The sequence below is a fragment of the Talpa europaea genome (assembly GCF_964194135.1).
Source record: "Talpa europaea genome assembly, chromosome: 2".
Lineage (NCBI taxonomy): Eukaryota > Metazoa > Chordata > Mammalia > Eulipotyphla > Talpidae > Talpa > Talpa europaea.
This window is the reverse complement of record NC_140068.1, coordinates 110,611,730-110,636,573: the sequence shown is the minus strand read 5'-3', so window position 1 is coordinate 110,636,573 and position 24,844 is coordinate 110,611,730. Positions and strand designations below refer to the sequence as shown.

At 46.0% G+C, this 24,844-nt stretch overlaps 1 protein-coding gene and 1 pseudogene across 2 annotated transcripts in view; both read left to right on the top strand.

The window, feature by feature from the left end:
* Positions 1-24,536, top strand: part of LOC311188245 (saoe class I histocompatibility antigen, A alpha chain-like) — a gene marked incomplete at both ends in the record, with an annotated part of 44,830 nt that extends 20,294 nt beyond the window's left edge. Inside the window, 3 exons of the mRNA XM_084259391.1 lie at positions 24,150-24,182; positions 24,322-24,390; positions 24,532-24,536. Coding sequence (XP_084115517.1) covers positions 24,150-24,182; positions 24,322-24,390; positions 24,532-24,536 — 107 coding nt within the window. The remainder of the gene's footprint in view (positions 1-24,149; positions 24,183-24,321; positions 24,391-24,531) is intronic.
* On the top strand, positions 992-23,120 carry LOC311167646 (glyceraldehyde-3-phosphate dehydrogenase-like; annotated as a pseudogene). Its single transcript has 3 exons — positions 992-1,629; positions 20,888-21,157; positions 23,074-23,120. The product of its transcript is annotated as a glyceraldehyde-3-phosphate dehydrogenase-like (transcript).
* Positions 24,537-24,844: the final 308 nt, after the last annotated feature.

Here is a 24,844-nt window from a genome sequence, read left to right as displayed (position 1 = left end):
TTTGCTCTATTGGCATTTGGTGGTGACAGGTCGCCCGAATCTGGTCTTTTGGTTACAAGACCATGAGACTACAGGAGACTGAGAATGCCAGAGAGAGACGAGAGAGTGTGTGAAATTCACTTTGGGAAGCTGCCTACCTTCTGGACCCCAGCCCAGTCCACACCTGCCTCCTGGCATGCCAGCCTCCCTGCCTGGTGTACCTGTGTTCCTGGTTCCTTGAGAGACTATTAAAGCCTCCAGAGAAGCAGGAATCTCTTTATCCATCTGCCCAAATTGACAGTGAACCTACCCTATGCATGCCTGCACCTAGACTTGTCATCAGCAGAAAGCTCATCTCTATCTTCCAGAGTGCCATCCTTCCAATATCAAATGGGTGATACTTGTGATGAATATGTTGGAGATTCCACTGCTGTCTTCACTACCCTGGTGTAAAGAACCTGAAGTAACTCAAGCTCTTCCTGCACCCCCCCAAAATCCAATGATGGGCCTAGTTGTAACAATGTGTCAGTTATGTGACTATGGGCACATAACAGTAAAAAGGGGGCTAGGAGGCTCAGTTTATATTTGGTCTTTTTCTGTCTCTCCCTCCCTGCCTGCTTGCCTGGGTTATTTGGTCCCCTGTTTCAGCATCAAAGGAATGTCAGACATATCTAAGGCTCCAAGATTCTTTTTTTTTTTTAATGTATTTATTTATTATTTATTTATATAAGTACCGGGGCACAGGCCAGATGTGCAGGAGGGTGAGAGTATTCACCATAGACAGGCAGGGAACAGAACAGCCAGACTGAGGAAACACACTGGTGAGGGGAGCAGCGGGCGAGACAGGAGAGGTCTGCGGCACCATCAGGGATCCTTGCTGGTCAGCCGGGATTGTACTGGCGCTGCAGAGGATGTGGACAGCTTCACAGAGCGGTGCTCAACCGCCTGTGATACCAGGGGAGGTCCTAAGGCTCCCAGATTCTTTTTCCATTTGTCCAAATCAACAGCAAACATGTACAGCCTGGGATGTGCAGGACACCTGGAGAAGGCCAGGGCTCACCTAAAGGGTGGGGCCAAAAGGATCATCTCTGCTCTTTTTGCCGATGCCCCCATGTTTGTGATGGGCGGGAACCACGAGAAGTATAACACCTCCCTCAAGATTGTCAGCAATACCTTGTGCACCACCAGCTGCTGGTCCCCCAACCAAGGTCACCCACCACTTTGGTATCTTGGAGGGATTCATGACCATGATCCATGACACCACTGCCACCTATAAAACTGTGGATGGCCCTTCTGGGAAGCTGTTATGTGATGGCTGACTGCCTAGGATATCATCCCTGATTCTACTGGTGCCCCAAAGCTTGTGGGCAAGGACATCTCTGAGCAGAACAGGAAGATGACTGGCAGGACCTTCCGTGTCCCCACCCCCAACATGTTGGTTGGGGATCAGACCTATAGCTGGAGAAAGCTGCTGTACTTGAAGACATCAAGAAAGTGGTGAAGAGGCATCTCAGGGTCCCCTCAAGGGTATTCTGGGATACCTTGAGGACCAGGTGTTCCAAGCAACATTAACAGTGTCACCCACAACTGCACCTTTGATGCTGGGGCTGTTGCTGGCCTCAATGGCCTCTTTGTCAGACTCATTTCCAGGTATAACACTGAATTTGTCTATAGCAACAGGGTGGTGAGCCTCCTGGTCCACATGGTCTCCAAGGAATAAGAGTCCCCAGATCACCAGCCCCAGCTACAGCACGAGAAGGAAGAGAGAGGCCATCAGTTACTGGGGAGTCCTGCCCCAGCTCACGCAACACATGGAGAATCTCCTGACTCATCACTGGTCCATCCCAGAACCCCTGGAGAAGGGAAAAGGCTTAGGGCACTCTGCCTTATCTTGTACCATCAATAAACTATATTGTACCCAGCAAAAAGAAATAAGATTAAAAAAGATGAAAGATAAATTAAGGGACTTATGGACTCCATCATGTGGACAATATTCACATTATAGGGGTCTCAGAAGAAGAGAGGAAGAGAGGGGAAGAAAGCTTATTTAAAAAATGAAAACCTCCTGACCTGGGAAATGTTAGAGACATGTAGAACCAGGAAGCCAAGAGATTTCCAAAGAGTCCCACACCAAGACACAAGATAGTGAAATTGTCAAAGTTAAAGATAAGAAGAGAATAATAAAAAAGCAACAGAACAAAAACAACTTTTTTATATACAAGGGAACCCCCAGACTATCAGCAATGCTGTCTGAACTGGGACTTTTGATTTTGGGAACTTTTGTAAAATTTTGGTTTCAATTTCACATGCTTATGATAAGTTTATTTAAATTATCTGTTTATTCCTTATTAAATCTTGGTAAACTATATTGATCTAGATGTGTGTCCATTATTTTAGGTTACCAAAAAATTTTTGGCATCTGCTTGTTAATAGTGATCTCTTATAATCCTTTGTATTTCTGTGCTATCTGTGGTAATTTCACCTCTTCCATTCTGTTTATTAATGATTTTCACTTCTCCTTTTTCTTCTAGCTAGAGGTTTTTCCTATTTTGTTTATCTATGGAAGAACCAACTCTTAGTTTTATTGGTTTTTGTATAGTTTTTTTGATCTCTATTTAGTTTATATCTGCTCTTATTTTTACTATTTCCTTCTTTCTAATAACTTTGGGTCTTGTTTTTCCCTTTTTTGAGGTTGCTTTATATCTTGCATTAAAGTTTAATTTGGGGGATTTTTCTGCTTATTAACGTGGGTCTGTATTGCAATTATCCTCCCTTTCCGAGCAGTTTTTGTTGCACCTGTTAGTATCTGGTAGCTCATATCCTCATTTTCATTAGTCTCAAGGTATTACTGACTTCTGTTTTTAGTTATGCTTTTATCCAATAACTACTAAACAGCATATTGCTTGGGCTCTGTGTATTTATAATTTCTCCTTTTTTATAGTTGATTTCTAGCTTTATGGCCTATGGTCCAAAAGAGTACTAGGTCCAAATCCCACTTTTGTCATTTTGTTGAATAGATTTGCATCCCAGAATATGATCTATTATTGAAAACGTGCCAAGTGCACTTGAAAAAAATTGTGCACACAGCTGTCTTTGGGTGGCATGTTCTGTAGATGTCTATTTAGCCTATTAGGTCAAGCTCCTCCTTTAGGGCTATTGTTTTCTTATGTCTTTTTGATCTATCCATAGTTCCTGACTTTTCTTGGTTATCATTTGCTTGTAGACTTGTCTTCCTGCCTTTAAGTTTGTGCTTAATATTGTTGGTAAAAGGGTTTCCTGTAAGCAGCCATAGGTCATACTTTGTTTTGAAATCCACTCAACCAACCTGTGCCTTTTAAATGGTGAATTCTGCCTGCTTGCATTTAAGATGGTTATTTGATTGAGTGTTTATTGCCAGTTTATTTTTGTTTATTTTTTTGTTTTGTCTTGTCTTTTTCACTTGTTGGCCTTGTCCTTTTATTTTTCTTTGGGCTTCACTCCCATTGTCTTACGTGTTACTTCTCTTGATTTTGTTTTAAGTCCTACTAAAGTTAGTTTATGGGGGATGTTTCTGTGGCCTTTGGTCTGTCTGGTCTCAGTGTGTTCTGATGGGCCACGTTGTCTCTCTCTGTCTCCTCTTGTTATATGCTTTAGGGCTTCAGGACTTCTGTATTAGTTGTTCTATTTCTTTATTATCCTGTTTGCACTTGTCTCATGTGCAAGTGGTATCAGTAAATTGAGCTGTTTCTTTCCACTAAAGCTTCTTACTTGTCTGTCTTGAACACTAATCTTGCAGGGTAAAGTGTTCTGAGCAGAAATCTTTATCTTTGAGTACTTTAAATATCTCCTGGTATTTCCTTTTGGTTGTAATATTTCTACTGAAATCCTCTGACAGCCTGATCAGTTTACCTTGTTTTACTTTCAGTGTTGTTAGTATTCTGTCATCACTGGTTTAAACAGGTTTGTTGTTTATTGGTGTGTGTTATCTCATAGTATTTTGTTTCATCAGAACATCTGTTTTCCAGATTAAGAATGTCCTCAGCAATTATTTCTTTATTATTTTTTTAAAGATTTATTTATTTTTATCCAAGAACTGGGGTACAGGCCAGAGGCACGAGATGGTGAGAGGAGCGGGGAGCAGAACAGGCAGACGGACTGAAAGCACTGCTGAGGGGAGCAGTGGGCGAGTCAGGAGAGGTTGCCATGCCATGTGGGAATCTCCCTGGCCAGACGGGAATCGAACCCACGCTGCAGAGGCTGCAGAGAGCTCCACAGCGCAACCCGTTGCACCACCGGGGAGGCCCCAGCAATTATTTCTTTAAATAAATATTCTGTATCTTAGTCTTTCTCTTTTCCTTCTAGGACACCCATTGTATGGATGTTATTTCTCTTTAAGTTATCCCAAAGAGTTCTTACACTATTTTCATTTAAATTTTTTTCACTAGTTGTTTTATTTGTGTTTTCTCTGAAAGTATACTTTTTGAGTCATGAATTTTCTCCATTACTTGTGTTTGTGTTATTGAAGCCCTGTATTTTTTAATTTGGTGCTAATATATTTGATCCACTGGTTCTAACTGTTACAGTCTCATATTTTCTCAGTCTTTATTCTGTTCCTGTTTTACAACATCCTTTTTTTTTTTTTTTTTAAGTTCACTGGTGTTATTAAAACCGTCTATTTGAACTCCTCTTCAGGCAGATGCCACAGTTCTGCTGGACTGAGGCTTCTCTCAGATTTTTGGCTGTTGTTTGCTCCATTTGTGATTTATTCTTCTGTCTCTTCATTACAGTGTTATAGCAGGTACCAGGGCTAAATTGCAGACTGCCCCTTTGTACCTGTTCTGGTGACTGGAGAACTGTTACTGATAAGGAGTAATGGGGGGAAAGGCCTAGGGTACTAGGGCCTGAAAAATCAGCTCCAGTGAGTTATCAGTTACTCAAACTTCTTCCTGTGCTGTAGGTACCAGAGTCATGGGGAGGGATCCACTGTGACCCCCTCCCCTAGGTCACCCTAAATATCTTGAATAGCCTTATGCTAACTGTAAGGGCAGGACAGGACACAGTGCAGGTTTTCTGATCCCTTGCAGACCGGGTAAAGGAGGAGTCAGAGTCCTTAGTGGGTTTTTGCAGGTCTTTTATTGGGGTTCAGCGGGTACATGGCAGGCAGTGGTGCTGGGGGGCTGGGAGGCTGGCAGTCCTCCCAGCCCCCAGCAAATCTTCACTCTATCTGAGCTCTCTGGAGTTCGTTCTGCTGCTTCTCGGCTTCTCTTTCGGCTTCGGCTTCGGCTTCGGCTTCGGCTTCGGCTTCGGCTTCGGCTTCTACTGCTGCTGCTGCTGGTGTCCCCGTGACGCCGCCCTTAAAAGCACAGTCTTAGCTCAGCTGAATCCCATCTACCTATGCCCACACCCTACTCCAGGTGCCCGCCATCAGGCATGCACTCAGGACAAGGATCCATCATCTATCCTGATGGCGGAAGGGCAGAAAAGCCTGACATTTTCTTTACCCTACAGTCCACCCCCTCAGGGTTTTCTGCCATACAGTCTATACATATATATACAATTTTCTAAGCAAACAAGCAATGCAGCCATGGCCCACAAAAGCAAATACATCAAATATAACAAAATACAATATAACAAAATACAACAGAACACAAATAAGTCCAGGCAGGGCCCCAACCTAGTGCAAAAGACAATTATTGGTACCAGCAGATGAGCCACCAAATCTGCTGCCGAAGGCACTGCTCATACGAGGGAGGGGAATCACTCACGACATCTATTGCAACACGCCAGGAGCCGACAGGCTTCCTGGCCTTCTCTGGCTATAGTCTCGGCTACAAACCACACACAGCATCCACCCCCAGGATGCACTAGCTCTGGGATTGGCAATTTTATTCTGTTGGGGGTAATCGCCAGCCCTCAGGGTTTCTGTATGCAGTCGCTCCAGCACTCGGCCTTCATAGCCACCCATGCTACTCGCAGACCCCTGCACTCAGGCCAACCCACTGCACAAGCACATGGGTCGGGGATCCAAACTCTACATTCGGCTTGGGCTCCACCCCAAGCCACGTTCCCCACCCGTCCCCCAAGGACAGGTTCCTCAGCTCCTCACCCTCACTAAAGAATGAGCAGGGCATCACCCACAGGTGATTTTACGAGACTCACAGGGCTTCAGCATACTCAGGCTGCTTAACAGCCGCTTAGGGCTTCTCAACTTAGCATCAGTACCAGCTTTTGCCTTCTTAGTCGGCTTTTCTCCTCCACCTGGCTGCTGGGCATAACAGGCTGCTTTTGGCCATCTAGGCCCACTGGTCACCCCAAAGTCCCAAAAAAAAAACCATAACCTGCTAAGGTCCTCTGCCTTCTGGTGGGATTGTCAGTCCAAGTCCATTGGCCTCTTCCTGCATCAGCAACGGCCTGCTGCCTCAGGGGTCATTGGCTGGTCCTTTCCGGTGTCGTTGGCTGGTTCTCTTGGGCATCTCCTTCACGCCAGGTCTCGTCCTGTAGCTCGTGGACGTTGTCCACCTTCTGTGCCACCATGGCGCCTCCAGCGTCATCACAGGCAAACAGTTTGTTCTCTTTAGTCCCTCCAGGTCTTCGGAGGACTCCAATACCCGTCTACATGGATCTTGCCGACTTACGCCAATTTTAAGGGCGGGACAGGACACAGTGCAGGTTTTCTGATCCCATGCAGACCGGGTAAAGGAGGAGTCAGAGTCCTTAGTGGGTTTTTGCAGGTCTTTTATTGGGGTTCAGCAGGTACGTGGCAGGCAGTGGTGCTGGGGGGCTGGGAGGCTGGCAGTCCTCCCAGCCCCCAGCAAATCTTCACTCTATCTGAGCTCTCTGGAGTTCGTTCTGCTGCTTCTCGGCTTCTCTTTCGGCTTCGGCTTCGGCTTCTACTGCTGCTGCTGCTGCTGCTGCTGCTGGTGTCCCCGTGACGCCACCCTTAAAAGCAGTCTTAGCTCAGCTGAATCCCATCTACCTATGCCCACACCCTATTCCAGGTGCCCGCCATCAGGCATGCATTCAGGACAAGGATCCATCATCTATCCTGATGGCGGAAGGGCAGAAAAGCCTGACATTTTCTTTACCCTACACTAACTTCAACCTCTAGGCTAAAATTGAGAACTTAATTCAGCACTGGACATACACTGGGCTTTCCGGTGCACAGCTTTATCCTGGGTTGCTTTCTCCTGGGGTTAAAATCCAGTTGATATTAAATACCAGTTAGCAGATGTATTTAGTTGTGTTTTGACCGTTTGGGGCAGGTGGGAGGGGGTGTGTGAGGTGGGAAAATGGAAGGGTGGGCAGTGGGTGGGTAGGGGGAGTAAGGAGATTGTGTAAGGAGATTTAGAAGATCACAATCTCTCACTAGAAATAACAGCCTCTTATAGGAGAGACAGGTGATCCCATCTGACTCTCCCATCTAGTTTGGGCTCAAGCTGTTCTATATTGAGAGCACCAGTGTCATCAGTCATCACTCTGCACCCTGTCCCTGTGGTTCTCTGTAGGGTAAGTGAAAAAAGTATCAGGCTTTTCTGTCCTCCCGCCATTAGGATTGATGATGGATCCTTGTGGTCCTGAGTGCATGCCGGATGGCGGACACCTGGAGTAGGGTGTCGGCATGCGCAAGTGGGTACAACTGGGCTAAGGCTGGCTTATAAGAGTGGCGTCACGGGGACACCAAGAGAGCAAAGAGAATGAAAGAATGGAACAGCAGAGAGAACCACGAGAGGAGCAGAGAACAAGGCCATGAGAGAACACCGCAGAGCCCAGAGTGAAGACTTGCTGGAGGGCGGGAGACCTGCCAGGCCCCCTGGTACCTCTGCCTGCGGTGTGTACCCAGTAAAATCCCAATAAAAGCCTGACAAGCCACCGAGGGCTCCAGGACTCCTCCTTCACCTCATCTGCTCCGATCATAGAAAACCTGCACTGGTCCTTCCTGCCCTTACATTCTCCAACAGTGCATGCCCTGTCCTGGAGGCCAACTCTGTGCACACCTTCCGAAGTCTCCAGAGCTGGATCTCCAAAGTCCCCAGTATGGTTAAGCCCCTATGTAGGGTCTCCAAACAGCAGCTGCCCCCCCACCCCATGAGCTGTATCCCCTGTATCACTGCACACACAGTTCGATTAAAGATTCCCCCACCCCATTCTGCTGGTCTTTTGCTCCTGTCACATGCTGAAGATGTCAATTTATCTTTCAGGGATTATGAATTTGTTCTGCTGTAATTTAGTGTGTGTAGGGTAAGGAAAAATGTCAGGTTTTTCTGCCCTCCCGCCATCAGGACAGATGATGGATACTTGCGGTCCAGAATGCATGCCTGATGGCGGGCACCTGGAATAGGGTGTGGGCAGATGTAGATAGGATTCACCTGGGCTAAGACTGTGCTTTTAAGGGCGGCGTCACGGGGACGCCAGCAGAAGCTGAGAAAGCAGCAGCAGAAGTCGAAAGAGAAGCCGAGAGAGAAGCAGAGAAGAAGCAGCAGAAGCAGAGAACACCAGAGAGCCCAGATAGAGTGAGGATTTGCTGGGGGCTGGGAGGACTGCCAGCCTCCCAGCCCCCCAGCACCCCTGCCTGCCATATGCCTGGTGAACCCCAATAAAAGACCTGCATAAAACCGCTGAGGACTCTGGCTCCTACTTCACCCGGTCTGCATGGGATCCTAGAAAACCTGCACTGTGGTCCATTCCTGCCCCTTACAGTGTGAATATAAGAAGGAGGGGAGCCTGGTATCTTCACTCTGCTGCCAACTTGCCGGGCTCTTCTTGTCCAATCCTTTACAACACATTCTGAGATAAGCTTGAGATTTTTGTTTTTTATTAGTTTGGTATATTACAGTAATTGAATTGTATGTTAACTCAGGCTTTATTTACTAGAATAAATACTACTTAGTTATTCTGCATAATTTTTTTATATGTTGCTAGATTTGATTTACTATATTTTGTTGAGTAGTTCTTGAGCCTATATCCATGAGCGATATTGGCCCGCAGTTTTTTTTGTGATAATTTGGTCTGTTCTGGTATCTGAATAATATTGGCCTCTTATAATAAATTGGATAGTGTTACCTCCTCTACTCTTTGGAAGTGTTTGTGAAGAATTACTATTTATTCTGTAGTGGCAGGATGGCACAGATCAGGATCTCTATGATCCTATGCAGACTGGTAAAGGAGAGCCCTGGGGCCCTCAGTGGCTTTTTCATGTTTTTATTGATTTTTCCAGGTAAAAGACAGGCAGGGGTGCTGGTGAGCCAGGAGGCTGGCAGGCCTCCCTGTGCCCCGCCCCCCCACCACAAGTCTTCACTCTTTCTGGGCTCTCTAGCATTTTTCTTCTGTTGGTTCCATTCTCATTCTCTGCTTCTTTTTCTCTTCTCTTTGATGGCATCCCCATGACACCGCCCTTATAAGCCAGTTTCAGCCCAGGTGTGCCCACCTACACATGCCCACACCCTACTCCAGGTGTCTGTCATCAGGCATGCATTTAGCACCACAGGGATCCATCATCAATCCTAAGGGCGGGAGGGTAGAAAAGCCTGATAATCACTTGCCCTACAGTTCTTTAAACATTTGGTCACCAGTTGGACATTTCAGACAGAGCTTTATATGTGGGTAGTTTTTATAACGATTCAGTTTTGGAATATATTTTAGGTATATTCACATTGCCCATTTCATCAACTATTTTAGTAGTTGACATTTTTCTATGAATCTTCCTTTTTATCTAAGTTCTCTAGTATTGGCATATCCTTTTTCATAGAGTTCTTTTATATTTCTCTTTATTTTTACATGGTCACATAAATTTCCTTGTTCACTACAGATATGAGAAATTGGATTCATTTTTTTCTTTTTTTAATGTGTCTACTTGAAAATTTGTCAGTTTCATTGAACTTTCAAAGGAACACCTTTGACTTAGTTATTTTAATGTATTGTGTCTCTTTTCTCTATTTCATTCATTTCTGAACTATTTAATTTTTTCCTTCCTTTGCTTGTTTTAGGTTTAGCTTGCTCCTCTTTTTCCTTTGATTTAAAGAGGATCTTTTGGTAATTGATTAGTGAATTTTCATTATTAATGTATTCGCTTATAGCTATAAACTTCCCTCTACATTCTACTTTAATACATCCAATAAATTTTGACACGCTTTCTTCATTTTCATTATTATTAGAGTATTTTCTAATTTCCATTTTGATACCTTTTTGATCTTTTGGTTATATAGAAGTGCATTTCCACATATTGGTGAGTTTCCCATATTTCTTTTAGTTATTGAATTTCCTGCCCTGTGAGTGAACATACATTATACTATCTATGTCCTTTTAAATTTAATAGGTTTGGGAGAATGATGTCAACAACATGGCAGAATAGAGAGGCTGGGATCAAACTCTCTCCTAAATATAACTTTAAAAAAGATTGAAAATGGGCCTCCTCGGTGGCGCAGTGGTTGAGTGCTGGGTTGCGAAGCTGCCAGCAGCCTCTGCAGCGCCGGTTCGACCCCAGCTGCTCCCCAGCCACTGGAGGAGGGTCCCACATGGCGTGCAGACTTCTTCTGCCACCTGCTGCTCCCCTCAGCAGTGTATTTAGGTCCTTCTGCCTGCTCTGCTCCCTGCTCTGGCTCTGGTGAATTCTCTCACTCTCCTGCACTTCTGACTGTATCCAGTGCTTGTATGAATAAATAAACAAAAATCTTTAAAAAAAAAAAAAAAAAAGACTGAAAATGAGCCTTTAGCAAAACCCAGATGCATTGAACACCAGCAATTCTCCAGGACACCCAAGAGCCAAAAAGGGGGCAAAAATTGAGGAGCCCATTCTCCACAGGCACCTGGCTGAACCAGGTAGCCTACCCCACCAAGCCAGCCAATATCTTAAAGTCCAAACAGGGTACCAGCCGGGAACTTCTAGTACCCCACCCTACTACAGCTGGAACCCTCTGATACCCACAGGCGAACAACCCAGGTCTCAGGTACGGTTGCCAGATCCACAGGAGTGGTCCGAACTTTATTTTAATTTGTTTTTCTTTTCCCTGAGACTCAACTAAGGAGTAAGCCCCTGCTGAGAGGTGCAGCCCACTCAACCCTCTGGCGCCACCTGCCAAATAAGAAACAACCTTGAAATAACAAGCATCAGCCACACCACTTAACCAGCCCATGCTTCCAAGTGGAACAGGCCTAAACCTCATGGTCGCCTTGCCCTGCATCAGGGACCCTCAGCTTCCCCAACTACACCAGAAAGTGCACCAGCCAGCAGACAGGCCCACAGCGAAAGACTCGCAGCACTGGCCTATATCAGGGGCCTTTGGATACTCCAAGCAGTCTGGTCAAAAGAAGCCACAGGGTCCACTGCCCCTGCCCAGCTGCCACAGCAGCCCAGACAGATGCAGATCCACCAACACCAAGGTGAGAGCCCTGGGACATCCCACCCACCAGCAGCATCAGTCTGGTCAACAGATACCACAGGAACCCCACTCCGAACCCACCTACCTGCAACAGGAGCCCAGGCAGTATGTAGACCCGTCCTCTGGCCATCAGAAGAGGCCCAGTAAGTGGGAGCTGAAGGAAGAGCAGCAGGAGCATCGGCACCCATCCACCACCGAAAGTGACCCAAGCTCCAGGCAGATCCATACACGCCCTGGTAAAGGTTCACGGAGGTCATGCCAGCGGGCACCAGTAGCCACATGGCCCTACCCCAAGAACAAACATGAAAGCAAACAATGAGGAAAATTAAACATATAAGTGGTCAAGCAAGGCCTCCTGGGAACAATACACCACAGAAAGAATCAGCTTCCAGGACCCAATGACACTAATGTGGAAGAATTTCTCTGCCTGACAGGTAAAGAATTCAGAATCACATTAATTAAAAAAAAAAAAAAAGAAAGAAGCATAAAAGGAACAAAATGCTATGAAAAACATAATGAAGAGAAGAAAGAGGCTGAATCTTAACTAAGAATGTGAAGGAACTAGAGGAGGTTAAAAGATAATGGAGGAGCTAAAAATTTCTGGAAAAAAGCCACAAAAATAGAGGAGATGAAATGGAAGAATGAATCAGTACTATTGAACAGATATAAAAAGAACCAAAAAGGAAGAGAATGAACAAATGCTCCCAATAAATGAAGAAATGCTTCTCATAACACCTTGAAAAAATGAAATATAAGAATTTTAGGAATCCCAGAAGGAGAAGAGAGGGATGAGGGGACTGAGAAACTACTCAAGGAAATAATGGAAGAGAACAGCCCAAACCTGAAGAAGGAAAGGAAAATAGACATACAGGAAACTAGAAGAACCCAAACTACCATAAGATAAGAAAACTACAGCAAGACACATAATAGGAAAGCTTCCAAGAGTACAAGACAAAGAAAAAATGATGACGCTGATGAGGGGAAAAGAACAGATAACCTATAAAAGGAAACCAAAGAGGCTGACATCAGATTTCTCCAAAGAAATTCTACAGACAGTAGAGAATGCAGCAACATATTCAAAAAAACTCCAAGGCAACAGATTCCAGCCAAGAATACTTTAACCTGCAAAGCTCTCCTTCCTTTATGAGGAAAAAAATAAGGATCTTTGTACACAAACACAATTTTTGAAATTCACTATTATTAAACCCCCACTCCAAGAAATATTACAAGAAGCCTTAAAATCTAGACCAACAGAGGAATGAACAGGAAGAACTGAACAAGGCAGTGAAGAGAACCATGAAACAAATCACCAAAATGGCAATAACAGACCTCCATATATCAATAATCACCTTAAGTGTTAGCACACTAAACTCACCAATAAAAAGACACAGTAGCATGTTTGACTAAAGAGCAGAACCCAAACTTCTGCTGCTTCCAGAAAACACACTTAAGCTCTGAAGATAATCTTAGATGAAAAATAAAACATAGGAATAGAGACAGGGAGGGATATGCACTCAAGGTGAACTGCAGGCACCGGGTTAAGTGCAGCCCCTGAGCCATTGTTGGAAGCAGGGACCCAAAGATACCCCTCTGGAACTGAGGGAGGTTGGGCTCCACAAACAAAGGTGAGCAGGATAGCACAAGCCTAAGGAAGGCTGCTGCAGGCCCCATGCCAGTGTTTTGGAACTGAGTAAAGACAAGGTGGGATCTGCCAGCAAGGTGAACTGTGCATGCGCACTGGGAAAATGCAGCTCCTGTGCCATTGTTGTAAGCCAGGGACCCCCTGATCCTCTTCTAGAACTGAGTAAATACAGAGGGAGGGGATCTTCAGGGACAGTGGCCATCAATGTATCCACAGCATCATTACCCTTGTAGAGTCCACCATAACAGTGCTGGACTCGATCTGACCACCAGTTCCCAACTTCCCAGAAGGAGCACCCCAAAGAGATGCCTGCCAGTACCAGTGGCACAGTGTTCCAAAGCATAGAACAAATTAGAAACAGACCACAGGGAGAAGGAAAAACATAAATAACAAAGCAAGCCTCAGGGGAAGAACACACCACAAAAGGAAAAACCAAAACCAGAACTCAAGAAAATGACATGCAAGATAGAGAATTTAAAATCATCATGATTAAAAAAACATAAGTGTGAGCCCTTCGAGAACCAGGCCACGGAAGATAAACAGGCGACTCTGGCAAACTGCCCAAAGAGAAAAGTTGCCAAAAGAGGAGAAGAGAGGAAAGCAGCAGAACCCTGCACCCCTCCCCCACCCCAAAAGCTGGCTCACTCCAAACAACAGAAAGGAGAAAAACAAAAACCAAACAAACAAAAACAAAAACAAGAAGCAACTAGAGAGCAAGCTGAACAGTGAGTAGAAAGGAACTATTGCAGGCATCACACCCCACAAATAGGAACTGTGGAGAACCATGCTGGAATTGCCACAGAGGTGAGCTGACAGTTCCAGGCACCACTAGAAGAAGATAAAGACTCCCTGGAGAGACCTGCAAATAGTCCAAGTCCAGCCTGTAAGCTTGTGCAGAAAAGCACTGGCTCTAGAAAAGCATATGTGGATCGTGGTTCCCCAGGTCCCCTCACCGGCGGCCTAGATTTGTGGGGAGACTCGCCAGAGCCGTCACCGAAGTGAATTACCCTCATTGCTTAATCAAAAACCAGGCTCCCAGGCACAGGAGCAGGATGCAAAAGACACCATTTCTGTGGACACTGACCTGTGCTACCACCCACATCCCAGATCTGAGGGCTTCAGAGCTGAGAACCAGGGCACGAAATTAGGGGCACGGGATCCCCACGATGGCAGGGCACAGGCAGATACAGCACCCCCACACCACTGAGTCATTCCACGCCACCCCCACTCTGTTCCCTGGAAACCCACAGCGGGAAAAAGCACAGTTCTGGAAGGATACTGAGAAAGATCTCTGGCGCCCCCTAGTGATCAGAGCAAAATCACGAACTTCCTGGTAGTTGGAAGCCAGGGATTCAAAAACCCACTACTGACTCTGAGAGGGGGCGGGCCATGCAAAAGAGGGTAAGAAGGGAAACAAGGCATGGAGCAAGATCCCATTCTGGAACTGAGAGCCCTGCACAGGATCCAGGGCTAGGGAAGCACCATAACAGTGGGCACTGCACAGGGTGACAGCCGACCTTTTAATCTGATAACCATGAAAATGACACCCAGAGTGCAGAATTCAGGGCGCAGGATCCATAAAGCTGCAGGCACAGCACCGGGTAAACATGGGGCAGACACAACACCCACCCAGCTTGAGCAATAGCCCCTGGTGTTCCCCTGACTTCATTCTCAGAGAACAAACTGGGAAAAAGCACAGGTTAGCAAGTATGTGTCTCTGGTACCACCTAGTGACCAGAACAAAATCACCAACTAACTGATTCCCTGCTGGAACTGAGTAAATATGGAGGAAGGGAACTGTAAAGGACAGTGCCCAGCAACACAGCCACAGCATCAACACCCTGGAGGAGTTTTGGCCTACCACTGCTGGTGTCAGTCTGGTACGCAGTTTCAGAGACCCCTGAAGGAGCACCCCAAAGAGATGCCCGCTAACACCAGTGGCACAACGTCCCAACACATAGAACTAATTAGAAAGCAAACAGCAGGGAGAAGGGAAAATATAAACAACTAAGCAAGTATGCAGGGGAAGGACACACCACAAAAAGAAAAACAGTCACCAGAACTCAACAATGACATGGAAGAACTTCTCTGCCTGTCAGATAGAGAGTTAATAACCGTCATGATTAACAAAAAGAAAAGAAAACAAAAAGGAAAAAAATGATTTGAGACAAATAATCAGTGAAGTGAAGAACAAAACTGAGATGTTAAGAAAGCAAATAATAGAAAGACAGGAGATTGAAAGATTACAGGAGGAAATAAAGAACTCTGGGAAAGGAATGAAAACAGAATCAAAGAAATGGAAGAATGGACCAGTCCTCTTGAGGATACAGAAGTAAAAAGAGCCACAAGAGAAAAGGACAGAGAAGTTCAAAGGAAGAAGTATGAGGACATCGATGATTGTCAGACTCCATGAAGAGAGGAAATGTAAGAGTTAATAGGCATTCCAGAAGGTGAGGAGAGAGACAAAGGAGCTGAGAAATTACTGGAGATAATTGAAGAAAACTTCCCAAGCATGAAAAAGGAGGCAAATACAGACATACAAGAAGCAAGAAGAACTCTCAATGACCACAATGAAAAGAAAACTACAGCAAGACACAAAATAGTAAAGCTGGCAAGAGTCCAAGACAAGGGAAAAATAATGAAACTGGCAAGGGGGAAGAAACACATAACTTATAAGAGAAAACTAACTGGATTAACTTCAGACTTCTGCGGAGAAACACTATAGGCAAGAAGAAACGGAGTAACATACTCAACAAACTTCAAGACAGCAAATGCCACCCAAGAATACTTTACGTGCAAAACTCTCCTTCCTCTGTGAAGAAAAAGTATGGACCTTCTCAGACAAACAGAAACTCCAGAAATTCATTACAACTAGACCTCCACCCCCAAAAAATCCTACAGGAAGACCTAAAGCCAAAACCAACAGGGGAATGAACAAGAAGAACAGAATAAAGCAAGGAATAAAATCACAAAATAGACACACAAAATGGCAAATACAGATGCCGACATATCAATATTAACTCTAAATGTAAATGGACTAAACTCATCAATAAAAAGACACAGTAGCAGGCTGAATTAAAAAACAAAATCCAACTTTCTGCTGTCTCCAGGAAACACATTTAACCACAAAAGATAGCCATAGACTGAAAGTAAAAGGTTGGAAAACAATCCTACAAGCAAATGGACCAAAAAATAAGGCAGGGACAGATGAAATAGACTTCAAACTAAAAAAGGTAAAAAGAGACATAGATGGACACTACATTATGATCAAGGGAACAATACATCAGGAAGATATAATGCTCATCAAAATATACTCACCAAATGAAGGAGCACCAAAATATATTAGACAATTATTATCAGCTCTGAAAACAGACATTGAAGAAAATACATGCATAGTGGGAGTAGTGGGAGACTTCAACACCCCACTCTCACCAAGGGACAGATCAATGAGACAAAAAATAAGCAAAGACACTAGATCCCTAAATAAAGACATAAAACACGTGGACTTTACAGACATCTATAGGACACTGCAACCAAAAAAAAAAAAACGAGTACACATTTTTTTCAAGTGTGCACAGATCATTCTCCAGAATCGATCATGTACTGGGCCACAAGATGAACATCAACAGATAAATGAAGATCAAAATCATTCCAACTATCTTCTCTGATCATAAAGACATCAAATTAGAAATAAATCATGAAAAGAAAACAAGGAACCCACCCACTTCATGGAGATTGAAATCCACACTACTGGTAGACCAGTGGACTAATGAGGAGATCAAAGAAGAAATTTAAAAATACTTTGAGTAGAACAACAAGGAGGACACCACTTTCTAGAATGTATGGGATGCAGCAAAAGCAGTAATAAGAGGAAAATATGTAGCAATTCAGGCTCACATCAAGAAAAAAGAAAGAATTCAAAGAAACAACCTAATCTCACATCTCAAAGAGCTAGAAAAAGAACAAACAAAAACCTAAAACCAGTAGAAGAAAGGAAATGATAAAAATCAAAGCCGAAATGAACAAAATAGAATTTTTTTATAATAAATTTTATTTTTATAGTCCCCATACAATTGCAACCCCCTTATTTTGACCCCAATCCCTCCCCTCCCACCCTCTACCCCCTATAGAGTGTCTTGGTTCATAGGTTTTGTTGATTTTGATTTTCACTTTCTTATAGTTATTCATTTTCCTGGTCCCTTATTTAAGTTTTCTAGATTCCTGCTATGAGTGAGACCATCTGGTATTTTTCTTTTTCTTTCTGGCTTATTTCGCTGAGCATGATCCCTTCCAGCGCCATCCATGTTGCTGCAAATTGCATGTGTTTATCTTTTTTGAATGCTGAGTACATGGTACATATGTACCACATCTTCTTGATCCAGTCATCTATTTTTGGGCATTTGGGTTGTTTCCAAAGCTTAGCTATTGTAAATAGTGCTGCTATAAACATAGGGGTGCAGGTGCTCTTTGGAATTGATGTTTCTGTGTCCTTTGGGTAAATGCCTAGGAGTGGAATTGCTGGATCATATGGAAGCTCTATGTTTAGTAGGTCCAGAAATCTCTACACAACTCTCCATAGTGGTTGGACCAGTTTGCACTCCCACCAACAGTGCAGAAGAGTTCCTTTTTCTCCACACCCTCACCAACATTTGTTGTTGCTAGATTTTTTAATATGTGCCATTCTCACTGGTGTAAGATGGTATCTCATGGTAGTTTTGATTTGCATTTCCCTGATGACAAGCGATGTTGAACATATTTTCATATGCCTGTTGGCCATTCGCATTTCCTCTTCAGAGAAGTTTCTTTTTAGCTCTTCTGCCCATTTTTTGACTGGATTATTTTCTTTGTTGTTGTTGAGTCTCATCAGCTCTTTGCAGATTTTTGTGATCAGTCCTTTATCATTAGTATTGGGTGCAAAAATGTTCTCCCAGTTGGTGGGGTTTCTCTTTGTTTTTGTTATTGTCTCTTTTGCTGTGCAGAAGCTCTTTAATTTGATGTAGTCCCAGCTGTTTATCTTTGCCTTCGCTATCACTGCTTTGGGTGATGTGTCTGTAAAGATGTCTTTGATGTGCAAATCACGTAGTGTTTCGCCTATATTTCCTTCTATGTATTTTATGGTTTCTGGTCTTATGTCTAGTTCTTTAATCCATTTTGAGTTGGTTTTTGTGTATGGTGTGAGGTAGTAGTCAAGCTTCATTCTTTTGCATGTAGCGACCCAGTTTTCCCAGCACCATTTATTGAACAAACTTTCTTTGCTCCAATGCATAGTCTTTGCTCCTTTGTCAAAGATTAGTTGACCATAAATCTGTGGGTTTATTTCTGGATTTTCTATTCGATTCCATTGGTCTGTGTGTCTGTTCTTGTTCCAAAGAAACTACTTTGTATGAGGGGAGTTAGACTTGTTTTTTTTGGAGGGGAGGTCACTACTCTCTTTACTTGAAGGGATGAATGACAAACACTATCAATATTTAGATTTGGTTAACCTGTACACACTTTCTAGAAAATGAATGTGAGTCTGTCCCTTTAAGAAAATCAACTGACAGTTGACAAGTGATAGCAATTAATTGCCTTGATAAGGTACAAGCTCCAAGTGAAAACTAGGTATTGGAAAATTGTGTCCCATTGCTCTAAACTTGACAACTTCCAGTAGCCACTTACTTTTCTTTTGGGATCTTTGGTACATGAAATATACATGATTTTCAAAATTTAATTCTAGAATAATAAACATAAAGATCATATAAACTAGTAAAATTGCATCACTTTTTAAAAGCATGTATTAGTTCAATACATGCTTAATAATCAATACATATTTAATAATCAAGAGAGGCCTATAGAATTAATGTAACAGAATAGAAAATAATCAATGATGTTTCACCATTCACTTTGCAAATAACATTTGAAAAACCACCACTATACAAGTGGTTCAATTTATTGTTGAAGTGAAACAAAGTTGAATATTCACAATTATCTGAAAGGTACTGTAGGGTAAATGGTTTTCCAGGCTTTTCTGCCTTCCCACCATTAGGATTGCCCTGCCTGATGGGGCACCTGCAGTTGTTACATTGTTGCAAAATATCTTACTTCTGTGGGCCATGGGAGGAGTATTGAGATAGTCACAGAGAGGAGGAGAGGCAGGAGAGAAGGGGGCAAAGAAGCCAGAGAAGCAGAGTGAAGACTTGCTGGGGGCCAGGAGGCCTACTGGCCTCCTGGCCCCCAGCACCCCTGCCTGCCGTGTACCTGTTTGCCACATTGCATGTAAAGCTCAATAAAAGCCTGTTAAAGCCACCAAGGGCTTCAAGACTCTCCTTTACGGGTCTGCTGGATCAGAAAACCTGCTCAGTGACCATCCTGCCCCTATAGGTACTTAAAATGCTATTCTCACATATTTCAGAGAGACTGAAAAACTGTATAGTTTTTCACTGACCAACTAAAACAAAGAGTAAACTCAGGAGAAAATATGACAATCCAACATTCTTCTAGTGAGACAGAAAGACAACCGCAAAAATATATAACCTGTAAAAGATCTGATAGGGGGAAAGGATGTCCTGAGCAAACTCCATAAAGGCTTTGTGGACTCCACCCCCACGACAATGGGAACTACAACTACCATGATAACCGAAGGGAAAACTGCAAGGACCCCAAGGGTGGAGTTAAACAACTAGGCTCCTGGTTTGGGTATTTAACTGGCCATGTGGCTGGGAGTTGCTCATTTTTGGCCACCAGCCGTGCTGGGTTTTTGGCAGCTGAGCAGATCATTGGGATTCCAGGTCAGTGGAATGGGTAGAACACATTTACGAGTTTATATCCACGTTTTTCTCCCTGAGTTATTCATTTCCCCAGTTCCCCTTCCCTTGTAAATAAACCGTTTATGAACGTTTTGTGTGTGTCTGCAGTTTAGCATTCATAAGTCCCTTTTAAGCGCGGGTGAGGACCCAAGTCAGGCAACCCCATTTTATATCGGGGTTTGCCCTGTAACAGATCCACTATTTACCGTGATTTATTTTCATAAATACCTCTATTTAAGACACTTTGTGAACATACAATGGGTCATTAATACTGTTCTAAATTAAATAAAAACATTTTTAAATTGTTTTTATTCCTAGTGTAGTAAATACTGACAGCTACAACCTCCTAAAATTATGTTCAGGCCCTTGCTAAATTGTAAAACTGTGCCGAGATCCTGAAAGGAAAATGCTTGAAAATCTGACCCAGTCCCCAGCCAGGCCTGAGGGCCACGGTGTGACAGAGGCTTTGGAGGAGGAGAGGAGGGGGTAGCAAAGTCCCAGGTATCAGGTGTGGTTCTCAGGGTCTCAGCACCAAGGGCTGTGTCTGGGGCAGGGAAGGTTTTTGTTGGATATTCCCATCTCCCCACAGTTTCTCTTTCTCTCACAAGCTGCCTTGGGGCCTCCTTCCTGGATAGGGTGACTCACCCCAGTTCTCACTCCCCATTGCCTGGAGGGTCCAGAGCAGCCAATCAGCATCACCCTGACTCCAAGTTACAGAAGTCTCTACTGACCCGCCAAGATTCAAATGCTCAGCTATCTCTGGGGCACAGGTGATGCCCCCAACTCTCCTGCTGCTGCTCTCCTGGGCCCTGGCGCTGACAGAGACCTGGGCGGGTGAGTGCGGGCTCGGAGGGAAAAGGCCAGTGAGGAGGGGGAAGTAGAGGAACCCCGGCGGGGGCGCAGGCCCCCGGGAAAGTCGCGTCCCCGCCATCGCTGGCCTTTTTGTGCCCCGTGACCCCACCTTGTCCTGACCCCTCTCTGTCCCTCCCAGCCTCCCGCCTGCTCTTGCCCCCTGAGTCTCGGCCCTTCTCGTCCCGGCGCCCTTAAAATCTCAGGACACACCCCCCCCCCTCCCGCCCTCCCCTTCCGCCCCGTCTCCCCAGCCCGGGTCTCCCTCCCGCCCCCAGGCTCCCACTCCCTGAGGTATTTCTACACGGTGATGTCCCGGCCGGGACTCGGGGAGCCCCGCTTCATCTCGGTGGGGTACGTGGACGACACGCAGTTCGTGAGGTTCGACAGCGACTCCCCGGGTCAGACGGCGGAGCCGCGGGCGCCCTGGATGGCGCAGGAGGGGCCGGAGTACTGGGCGCGGCAGACTAGGAAGGCGAAGGGCGCCGCACAGATGTTCCGAGACAATCTGAACACCCTGCGCGGCTACTACAACCAGAGCGCGGCCGGTGAGCGGGGCGGGCCCGGGGCGCTCACGACCCCACCCCCGCGGGCGGGCGGGGACCCCAGACCCCGGGCCCGAGCGTCCCCCGAGGCAGGGGGACCCGCCGGACCCTCGACCCGGGACGAGCCCCGGGACGTTCCCCGCGAGGTTCCCGCGTCAGTTTCGGTTTATTCCCGGGGGGGCGGGCGGGGTGACCGTGGGGTGACGGGGCGGGGACAGGCTCTCACACCCTCCAGTGGCTGCATGGCTGCGACGTGGGGCCCGACGGGCGCCTCCTCCGCGGGTACAGTCAGTTCGCCTACGACGGCGCCGAGTACATCGCCCTGAACCGAGACCTGCGCTCCTGGACCGCGGCGGACACGGCCGCTCAGATCACCCGGCGCGCGTGGGAGGAGGAAGGAGAGGCAAAGCGCGTCAGGAACTACCTGGAGGGCAGGTGCGTGGAGGGGCTGCGCAGAGACCTGGAGCACGGGAAGGAGACGCTGCAGCGCTCAGGTAAGAGGGGCCGCGAGGTCTCCCACCCCACCTCAGGCCGGCACCGCGGGGAGGGTGGAGTCAGGGTCACAGCAGCGCCCCCTCTCTGGTCAGGGGGCGAGCAGCCCCCTGGGTTTCCTGACTCCCCAGAGGACCCCACTTTTCCTCAGAACAGTCCCTCCTGAGCCTGAGGGGAGACCAGCCCTGGAATCTCCCTTCACGGGATCCTTTTGACCCAGCAGCCCTCTTGGGAACCATCAGTGTTTCTCTCAGGGTCTTGTTATTGGTCGGAGGACATTTTTCTTTTCTTTTCTTTTCTTTTTTAAAGATTTATTTATTTATACATACATACAAGAACTGGGGTACAGGCCAGAGGTGTGGAGGACAACAGGATTCACCAGAGACAGAGCAGGGAATCTGACTCCTGCTTTTCTGAGTGACTAGGTCTGTCCCCAAAAGTCTGTGCTCTCCTCCTTAGAGAACTGCCTCCTCCTATCCAGAGCTGTCGCCCTAATTCTAGATCTAAGGAATGAGAGATTATCCCAGACCAGGCTTGTACCTAGGTTTTGTGTTTCCTCTTCTGCCGGGGACCAGCCTCCGGCAAAATGTCGTGTCAGGGTTCCTGAAAGGATGAGACAGCCTCGGCGATTACGAATGAGCTGAAACTTTAGGACTGAGGGGAAGGGAATGAGGAGACACCGACACTTGGTGAGGTGTTAGTATCTTCTGCCGAGAGGCTCAGCAGGTTCTTTATTTATACATTTTTTGCAAGCATTGAGATCACATTATCAAGTGCATAGAAACAAAGCAGAAACAATTAGTGCATCTCCTTTTCCATGCTCTCAGCAAGAAGGCAACCTTCAAGGTTAATAAAAAACTAAGTTTTACACTAAAATTCATTGTTTCAGCTAAACAATAACCTAAGACAATTGATAGCTGCAGGTACATCCCCATCAGCTAAAACCTAAGCAAAGAAAGAACTTTTCTTATTCTCATGGCCTTCACAGCAGGGGCTGGCTGCTACTCAGCTATCAGAACTTTCTCTACCTAGAAACTCCTTAACTCAAATAGCTTCATTTAAAAACTTTCCCAAGAAACTTCAAGGGAAGGCAAAAGAAGGACTTAGAATAATAGTTGTATTGTAATGCTTGTCAGGCATGTTCAATAACTTGTCTCCCATTGTCAAGTGGGCCAAATTGTTTAATAATTAGTTTTTAAGAGATAATTTTCCGTGCCGTTTATTTACTGTATATTGATGCATATAATGTAGCGCCTAATGTACTTTTTGGGAAATTTTTTTCCCTTTATGACCAAGAACAAAAAATGAAGGGATGTTAGATCTTCAGCCCCACGGTGTGAGGCACAAGGAATCTTCGGCCCTACGGTGTGAGGCCCTTTAACTTCAGCCCCACGGTGTGAGGCCCTTTGAGCTTCCCTGCTTGCCAGTATTTTATCTGGCTGGGGCTGCAAGGCCTCCTGCAGCGCTCTTCTAACCCCACTGCCCTGTCCATTTTGAGGATGGTCACAGGAGGCTTTTTCAGGTCCAGGAGGGAGAAGTGTGAAGGGTGAACAAGTTGTTCACTCTTCTCCTCAGATCCCCCAAAGACACGGGTGACCCACCACCCCACTTCTGACCGCGAGGTCACCCTGAGGTGCTGGGCCCTGGGCTTCTACCCTGCGGACATCACCCTGACCTGGCAACGGGATGGGCAGGACCTGATCCAGGACACAGAGATGGTGGAGACCAGGCCTGGGGGGGACGGAACCTTCCAGAAGTGGGCAGCTGTCATAGTGCCTTCTGGAGAGGAGCAGAGATACACGTGCCATGTGCAGCATGAGGAGCTGCTGGAGCCCCAAGTCCTGACATGGGGTAAGGAGGGGGGTGGGCACAGATATTCTCAGGGGCATCAGGAGCCCCTCTGGAGACCTTCAGAGCATCAGATGGAGGCCTGGGGCTCAGGGTCTCACTTTTCCTTCCCCTCCAGAGCCCCCTCTTCAGTCCTCCATCCCCATTGTGGGCATCATTGCTGGCCTGGTTGTTCTTGGAGCTGTGCTCACTGGAGCTGCGGTGGCTGTAGCTGTGATTTGGAGGAAGAAGTGCTCAGGTAGGGAAGGGAGCTGGGCATCTTGTCTACTAGGGACTTTCAGGCTACAGATAGAACTTGCCCTGCCTGGTAATGGGAAGTACCACCCACACATTTGTGTTTCCCAGTCTGGAGCTGATTGTTAACCCTCTTTTGTAAAGCATTTTTGAAAATGAATCACAAGTTGTTCACCTTGATAATTCTGGTGATGGGGCCCTGATTCCAGCAAATGGCACAGGGGAAGGTCCCTGCTAAGGGCAAACCCCAGGAGGCAGTTGGTCCAGTCCCCTCTCATCTCCTCTCTTCATATATCCTGGTCTTGCCCTAAGTGTCCAGTCATAGTTCTGGAAACTTCCCTGTGGCCCAGGGCTAGGAGATTCCTTTAGGACTTAATGGCCTGATTCCTCCCTGGTCTCAATATAATATTTCTTCCCACAGGTGGAAAAGGAGGAAGCTACACTGAGGCTGCAGGTAAGTGTGGATCAGGGGTTTGGTCCCTAAGCCCCTGGGGACAGTGTAAATGGGTCCATGGGGGAGTTACCCACATCAGTCCTTCCTGTGGGCTCATCTCTCTGTGGCTTTGACCAGGTTCTGTTTTGTTCTTCCCCAGGTGGCAACAGTTCCCAGGGCTCTGATGTGTCTCTCACAGCTGCTAAAGGTGAGACCCTGGAGACCTGTGGTGGGAGGGGCTGGGGCAGAGAGGATGGGACCAGGTTATGGGGAGACTGTGAGAGGGACATTCTGAGGATGCAGTGGACTATGGAGAATGTCAACATTTATGTGTTTCTTTGAAATTTTTTATGATCCTTTTCCTTCACAGTGTGAGCCAGCTGCTTGTGGGGACTGAGTGATGCAGGATTTCTTCTCACCCCCACTTTGTAACTTCAAGATCCCCTGGTTTCCTTTGCTGCAAAAGGCGTTGGAATGTGTCTCTGTTCTTATGAGATAATGTGAGAAGGTGGGGAGACTGGCCCAGCCCTGTCCACCCAAATCCTCCCCACACTGACCTGTGCCTCTCCTTGATGACTCCTGCTCCAACAGAGGCAGCTTAGTCTGCGTTCTGCATTTACCCCTGTCTCTGTGTTTTCCTCAAGAACAGTAACTACTTCCCTCTTGAAATAATAATTGAGTTC